Source organism: Macadamia integrifolia, chromosome 2, assembly GCF_013358625.1.
Source record: "Macadamia integrifolia cultivar HAES 741 chromosome 2, SCU_Mint_v3, whole genome shotgun sequence".
NCBI lineage: Eukaryota > Viridiplantae > Streptophyta > Magnoliopsida > Proteales > Proteaceae > Macadamia > Macadamia integrifolia.
In genome coordinates this window covers 35,097,939-35,106,174 of record NC_056558.1, presented here as the reverse complement: position 1 = coordinate 35,106,174, position 8,236 = coordinate 35,097,939, and the positions used below count along the sequence as shown (strand labels likewise).

At 35.5% G+C, this 8,236-nt stretch overlaps 1 protein-coding gene across 2 annotated transcripts in view; it reads right to left on the bottom strand.

Annotated features, from left to right (window-relative positions):
* The window catches only part of LOC122071929 (probable lactoylglutathione lyase, chloroplastic), a 19,430-nt gene extending 13,954 nt beyond the window's left edge, over positions 1-5,476 (bottom strand). For both annotated transcript variants that reach the window (XM_042636418.1, XM_042636419.1), the window contains exons 1-8: positions 5,220-5,476; positions 3,717-3,921; positions 3,488-3,612; positions 3,156-3,220; positions 1,583-1,795; positions 1,399-1,446; positions 687-794; positions 429-569 (exon numbers count right to left, since the gene is read on the bottom strand). In XM_042636418.1, coding sequence (XP_042492352.1) covers positions 429-569; positions 687-794; positions 1,399-1,446; positions 1,583-1,795; positions 3,156-3,220; positions 3,488-3,612; positions 3,717-3,921; positions 5,220-5,376 — 1,062 coding nt within the window. In that variant the 5' untranslated portion in view covers positions 5,377-5,476. The remainder of the gene's footprint in view (positions 1-428; positions 570-686; positions 795-1,398; positions 1,447-1,582; positions 1,796-3,155; positions 3,221-3,487; positions 3,613-3,716; positions 3,922-5,219) is intronic.
* Positions 5,477-8,236: the final 2,760 nt, after the last annotated feature.

Sequence of the window (8,236 nt, the reverse complement as noted above, 5' to 3'; positions counted from 1 at the left end):
TGATTAAGTGAATACCCAAAATCGTGTTCATTTTATTTCTATCTTTTCATACATAACCAAAGAATGGAAAAAATTCTTCCAAAAACCTTGTATTAGTTGGAAGATATTTTTTCTCAGAAGAAAAAAATTTTGAAAACCCAGACTTGACCCAACCAGAATTAAGGTTGATTAACTGAGTTCATTTTGAGCCTGAAAAAGTTGCATTCTACTTCATTTTTTCGATGAATATATAGCCTTTGGTGAAGAGGTAGTAGGAAGTGTCAGCACCTTAGAACGACAATATAAGATCTAGCTGTCTAATATCCAGTTGCAATTGCCAAACATAGCCCAACAAAATCATCAAAACAAACCTCTATGAAGATTTCAGAGTCAAAAGATAAGATGTCTTGAGGCACAAGCTAATACAATTGAGCAATAAGAAATCATACCGATTTCCAACCATCAGGATCCAAGCAGGCAGTAATCTTGGTATTAATACCCGGTAAAGGCCCAGGCTCACGGGTTATCTTCCCCCCACACAGCTTAATTGCTTCAGCAGTCTTATAAACATCATCTGTGCCTATTGCTATCTGGTAAAATACAAGCGATTAGTTTCCTCAACACAACCCAATAAAAGGAAGAAAGTAACTTTTCCTTTTACTTATATTGGTATATGTACTTTTGAAGCATAAAATAAGAGGTCTGACCTGTGCATAAGCATTTCCTTTGTCATATTCAGTGACCCCGTAATTGTATGTCAACTCCAGCACTGCATTTTTATCTTCTGGACCATAGCCCATCATGGCTATCGTATACTGAAATATGAGCACAAGAAATATCAACAAAGTAGAAATATACAGAATTCTAGAATAGTACCACGACACTGCTTGAAAAAAGCTTAAGGAAAACAAGATATAAAGTATAAGAACCACAAAGTAACTGTGTAACACTATTCTCCCAGTCACAAGCTAGAGGGCAAGGCAGTCAGTGGATTATGGATTTGATTGCAACCCAGTGTTTCAGTTTGACTGGTTCTATAATCCTCATATATCAGGTGTGTAAGGATTCTTCCTTGAAGACTATATAAGTTTTAGATATGCAGTGACAGACATGCATACGTGCAAAATCCTCAGAGTACAAAAAATTTATCAATACAGGCATGACTGATTCACATGAATCCTAATCACTTCATAGAATAATAAATAGGCAAGTAACTTGATCGGATAGTATTGCATTGGGTTGCGGACCAACACCCAACTTTGATAGCAGTAGAGCCACAGCACACATATATTGTGGAGTGTAAGAAACTTATAGATATCAATGCACAATAATGCACATGTTCATTGAATGATGTTCATAAAAAATAAAAATAAAATAAAAAAATGTGCAATTTGTTGATCAAAAGAGATGTCAAGTTACCTTGTATTCAGGATTATCTCGCTTGCGCAGAAGCTCCATGCCGAAAGCCTTGAAATTCGGAAGGTGGAGGAGAGCATGAATTCAGACATCAAGAAATTTTGTTCAAACCAAAGAGAAAACTGAAAACTAGTGACTGAATTAATTATAACAAAGAAAGATTTCTGATCTGTCGAACAATTTTCACCTTCTCATAGAAATTTATGGCACGTTCAAGATCTCCCACCCGAAGCATTACTTGACACAAAGGCTCAGGAGTAGGACCTCTTTCCAAAAGTTCAAACTTATAACCATCAGGATCCTCAATAAAAGCAATTACTGTCTTTCCACCTTTTACTGGTCCAGGTTCTCTTGTCACTTTCCCGCCTTTTGCCTTTACGAGTTCCACCACCTTGGCAACCTATACCGATAAAAAGAAAACATTTGGGTGTCAATTGGCCTAGGGAAATTCCAAGAATCTCAAGAAGCTGGAAAGGGAGATTCCCCTACTCTTAGTCAATCCCCCATCTGAGTTAGATACATCCATGTATTTTAGTGAAAAAGTTGCAGAAAATACTTCGTTAGCCATAGGATAGTCTCTACTCTCTAAATTAGTAAGATATTCCATAATTTGATATTTTTGTACATATATTTCTAAGTTCTTTTTACCCTTTTTTGAAATTTTGAACTTCACTAAGCACCTAAGTTAAGCAGATGAATTTTAGTTGGATAGATATATGTAGCCTTATGAACAGTAGGTTCGATATGAAGGCCCTCCTTTTGTCACTACCTATTTAATTAGTGTTTATGTGGAGTCCTATTCAGCCTAGGAATTGCTTTTGCATTTGATTGAGTAAATATAATTTCAAGTTTCAGTCCAATTTCTAAAAACCTGAGTTTTAGTGCAAATAGGGGTCAATTTTGTACTTTATTTTATTAGTATATCAAATAATATTGAATCATATTTTATTAGTATATCAAATAATATTGAATCATATTATGAATACTATTTTGACTTAGATTCTGATTGGACTTTAAGACTCAAATTCCTTGCCTTGGGCTACATATAGACCAGTAAACAGACGTTTTCATCTTAATCGAATGGATTATTCTTTAAATTAGAGAATGGCTCTCTCCTTCCTCTGTTTGACAGTAAAACATAAATTTCTTCTTTTATCTTTTCTGATCAAGTATCCTAGTTCATCTACTCATCCTGCACTCATTAATCCAACCAATCAAGTGAAGTTGTATAGCTTTATTCAATTTTCAAGGTCTGCAACTCTGCATGCAATGCTCTAATTGATTACATATGTCAGCTTATATTTCTTATCTGTTTTAACAGTTTTGTATTTCTGTTACCGATTGTTTTCTCTGTTCATCGAGCTTTGCATTCATCAGTTCCTTTGATTTTCTCTTCTATTTCATATTTCTAAAAAGTAGAAAGTTACAAGTTTTCTTCCTTTCCCTAGGATATTTCTTTTAACCTCCAAATCTGAAACTTAATTCCTTAGTTGTTCCATCCACTATGCTATTAGTTGAGCCCATTACCCGCAGTTTATCAATTGACATACATCACAGATGTTTGCGAATGCCACATGAATCTGGGATCAAATCTACACACATAAGCCTTTTTGATACCATGTTTAATGTTTTTACATGGAAGTTAAATTTAAGGTTTATACAAAATTATAATGATTATAACGCAGAATCATCTGTGCTGATGAAGGTTGTCAAGTGTCCAACATAAAAATGCAATTCCTATTCAATTTTCAGAAACTTACATCCTCAACTGCGATACCAAAATGGCCAAACCCAGTTCCGATATCATACTTGTCCACTCCATAATCTGCCAAATTGTTAAAGAAGTGAAGCAAATCAATGTGATGGAATTCATCCAAGGAGGGGAAAAAATATATATTTATTATATTTTTTTTTGGGTTCAAAATAATGACAATTTTAAGTGCATTATTTTAATAAGAAAAAGGAAGGATATAAAAGAGCACCTCAGTGCATGCCCAAAAAAAAAAAAATTAATGTCTTAAAGTCTTAAGGCCCGAGAGTGAATTTAGCTTACAAGTAGGTAGAAATGTTAAAGGCTAAAATGTTGGCTTACTGTAAGTGAGCTCAACAACAAAGTGGGAATCTTCGGGCCCATATCCAAGAAAAGCATTTGTGTATCTTTCCTCAGGTATATCACGTTTCCGCAACAGCTTCATACCCAAACACTCTGTATAAAATCTGCAATCACCTCGTTAGTTAGCTTTACACATAGCCATGCTCTGTCCTTCACCACAAACTTTGATAAAAGAACAATGAAGTAGTATTCTACTGATGGGATATACTTTATGGTCTTGTCCAAGTCCCCAACACGATAAACAACATGCAGCATTCTCCGCTTGTCTTTCTTGACCCACTCTAGGACATTTTCTTGGCTAACAGCAGTGGTTGCCTGCGCCACATTTCCAGCCATGCCAGCCTCTCTGCTGCTTCCTTCTGCTCTTAACAACTTAGGTGATTTTATACCAAAAAGCTTTCCCTGAGGAATAGCTGGACACAACCCAACCATAAGATATTAGAAGACTATCTTATAAGACGCATACAAGTAACTTGGAAAAAAAATTAGGGAATGCAACTTTCTTTAATTTTTGCAGCATCCCTTTTTGATAGTGTCCTCCCAATTAAAAAGGCACAAAAAGTATGTTATAGCCAAAGAATTGCCAATAAAAGAAAATAACAATCTCCATAAGTCAATTAAAACAGTAGAATGACATAAACTTCCTGGCCATACAAACAGATGAGAAACAACACGAGCACAATAAAATATGGGGCAAGGTTCTCTTGTCGGTGTAGCAAAAAAGGGAGGGTGATGATGACGGTAGGTTGAGAATGGATGGGTATTTCGGGAACTTCATCCAATAGGGGGAATAATTAATGTTTCTTGGTCGGTGGATAAGTGCAGAGCACCACATTCCATCTATGGTTGGCAATCCAGAAAAACTTCAGACAAAATATAACCCAAACGAAATAATTTAAATCCAGTCCAACCTAGCGTTATTAATGCACACTGAAAGAGATGATGAAAATAGTGTTGATGGAATCATAGATGTGGGGCAGAGCTCAATCCACTTGTCCCACATACTCTGAAGTCTGTCACCTTCCGTCTGTGTCACAACCTTCTTAAAGTGCTAACATTATCTTTCTGAGTTCTTTCTAGGTCTCCATATCAAATATATGAAATTCTGGGTCATAGCCCATTCAGAGAGGGGCCTTACAATGAATCATCCAGATTGAGAAATATTCGTGTCCAGAGAACCAGGTAAAAATTACCGAAACTGTGTTCTTGGAAATTCCCTTTAAATGCCTGAAATCTCTACCACAATGTCAACACTACTCAAGTCATGTCAGGAGGTCTACTGCAATGTTTTGTATGAAGATTTAATACAACACTTTTAAGACAGATTAAAAAAAAAAAAAAAAATTGAAACTTTTTGAAGAAGCAGCATAGAACCAAAATATTTCAGTTCCACATATACCCCAAATTAGAACTAGTGATGCCTGGCGGTATTCGGTAAAATAAATCAGGAGATAAGATAAATGAAACAGAACCTACAAACTATGACATTATCAATCACATCTAAATTATATAAGTTTGGGAACAGGATTTAACGCACATATTCGTATATTCAATAACCGAGTACTGAATCAATGGAATTATGGAAATATATATCATGAATCATGAACCTTCAGGAATTGCAGGAAAAATAAATAAATTCTAGGGTCTCCCGGTAGAGATGCAAAGATAATTTACTATAATTAAAGTAGAGGGGCTGCGAAACAGCTCTTACCGCTACCGAGATGAAATAGAGCGAGCCTACGAGAAGGATTATATGTTGGGAGAGAAGCACCGATGCGAGCAGTCCGGAAGACTCTGAAAGAATAGAGAGAAGGACGAAAGGAAGAGAGGTGGAAGGAAGGAGATGCCATGGGGAGAATTCTCACCATTTCTCGCTCGCTCGCCCGCCCCTGTTTTGGTTCCCTAAGGGGAGATATCTGTAAAGAGGGAGTGAGCTAAGAGCTTCTCGTGTATCTCTAGTTTGCTTGTTTTCTTGTGTGACCTTAACGAGGAAACTAAAGGAAATAAAATATTAAATAATAAAAAAACGAAATTTAAAAATTAATGCTTTTGTTAATGATTTCATTGGACCAGCGTATACTAGATTGTCCTTTAGTGGTTTGATTGGAGCTGTAGTGGAGCCCATCCAAAATATTTAACGGCTACAAGCCCCTATGCCAGGTATTATCGGTCACATCGAATCATTCAGTTTAGAATGTGATAAGTGAGAATGTGATACTGGAGGTGGTAGAAAGTAGAAAGAAAACTTGCTTTGGACGTGAGGGTATGATTCTGGCGTGTCTGTAGACCGCATCATCCGTCATAACGCATTTATCGAAGGGCCAGGATCTTTCGGTCATGACCTTGTGATTGAAGAGTAGGCCCCACTAAATCTACAATCTGGAACATTCTGACATAGTACTTCGGCTGAGTCGCTGACACGGTTTCGATTTCTGATGGACCGGCAAGAATGTGGTTTCTGAGAATGGTTCAATTATGCACTCATCACAGGGTTTGAAACATCCGACCGGGTCTCTCTCTCTCTCTCTCTCTCTCACACGCCCGGGGTAGCTCATCCAGCAGGTACTAAGTACCTCACTCACTTTGCGGCATGGCTTTACTTGTTGTAGATCAATTCTGTTCAAAGAAAAAAGAAAAAAAAATCATCACAGTCGTTATCCTTTCACATAGGTTTTTTTTTTTTTTTTTTTTTTTTATATTTTATTTTTTCTCCAGTATATGAGTCTCATGTGGAGGATACTATTTTTGGCATAATTATTGATATGGCATGTGAGATCCCCACACTAACGTAGGAGGAACCCTCTCTAAAAATAAACAATCAATAAGAATAAGCTCATTCCTACCAAAAATAATAAGAATAACCTCATTCAGCACCTTTGGACTATTATTTTATTATAATTATTTTTTTCTGTTGGAAACGGATTATTCATTCCTGAAATGCACGCAAATTAAGAATTACAAGCCTCCTAAACCCATGGAGTGGATGATGGATGATGATCAATCTATCCTACATGATTAGGATCAAGGTATGAGAACTTTTTATTGGGAATGGGATCGGTCAAGGTCGATATCAATCTAATACCAATTTGGATTGACCTGGATCAGATTAAAATACCCTTGATTTTAATTTAAAATACTAATCTATCGATACAATATCAACCAAGAATCGAGATTGATCAATACTAATTCCAATCAATCCAATCCCATTCCTCAAAAAATGTTTGGGATAGGGCCTTCAGGGCCAAAGCATTAGCTAACAAGTTGTTGTCTCTTGGAAATATGAGCAAAAGAAATAATGCTCACTTATGGCCTAGTGCAAGCCCTAACATTAGGGGTGTCAAACGGTTGGTTTGGCTTAGTATTGATCGGATTGAATAGATTTCAGTCCAAAAATGAGGGAGACCAAAATCAATTTGTAAAGGAACTTTGGTTTTTTTTCGGTTTAGGTTTTAGTTTGGTGCGATTTTGATTTATTTTGTTTTTTCAAAATCAAGTATCAGTTTTGTTTAGAGCTTGAACCACAATAAAGTCTTACATTCATAACCTGTAAGGAGGAAAGATTTGGCGAAAATACTTTATTTTGTAATGAAATCATTGTAAGGGAAAGATAACTAATATTGAAATCAATGGATAACTAATTACTAAGAAGATAGCTAACTTAGAAATTACAAAATGAGTCATACTATCAATCATTCATTTAACTATCCAATTAATTTTGTATAGTGAATAACGAAATATGTAAACATTGTTATAATTTACAAATCAATTTTCCTATTCACAACCTCACATTTATTGATTTATAACAATAATCCTTACAACAAAAAATATTCTCACTAATACTGTAAAAAATGGATAATCAATTCACCTATTCATAACCTCATGCCCATTTTTTTTTTTCGTATCAGTTTCATTTGGTTTAGTTACAATTTGGATATTGATCTGTTTGGTTTGATCCAATTTTCAACTGTATCATACCTCAATCCAAATTCAATTCAATAAGGATTAATTTGATTTGATCCGGGTGTTTTTTCGAGCAATTTTTATCGATTTTATCTGTTCAGACTAGGTTTTGACACCCCTACTTAATATGAATACCTATTGGGGCAGTCCAATTCCTGGTGTTAGGCCAATTAAGCCTCTCTATTTTTCTTTTTCTTTTTTAGTGGGGGAGGGTTTGTGAGGGTGGAAGGTGTTTGTACTCAAACTTGGTAAATTAACGACGAGGCTGATTACAAAGAAAAAAAAGAAAAGGCCCAAGTTAATAAAGTATGTTTTTTTATGCTATGAATCATGTGAAAAAAATGTTACCTACAAAGTCAATTTATATCTAGATTAGTTAATGCCACTCTGCAAAATAATGGAGCTTGGTCTATCTAGGTCATAATAGGCTTAGACTTGTGCATGTTAGCTTTGAAGCATAATGTATACATTTGAGCATAACGTAATGTTTGTTTTTGGACAAACAAGGTAAAGATTTTATTAAAGAAAAATGAAGAGAAAACCTCATGCCAGTGATAAAAAAAAAATTGGTGGAGGAGAAAACCATTGTAGAGCATACCAAACATTGTCTAGCGTAGGGTTGAGTAGCTTGAAACAGATAGCCCCCTTTTAATCTCCCTTGATTTTAATTGCTTTTCTATCTCTCTCTCTCTCTCTCTCTCTCTCTCTCTCTCTCTCTCTCTGTAATATTTTCCAAGTTAAATAGAAAATAATAATTGCTTGGTTTTT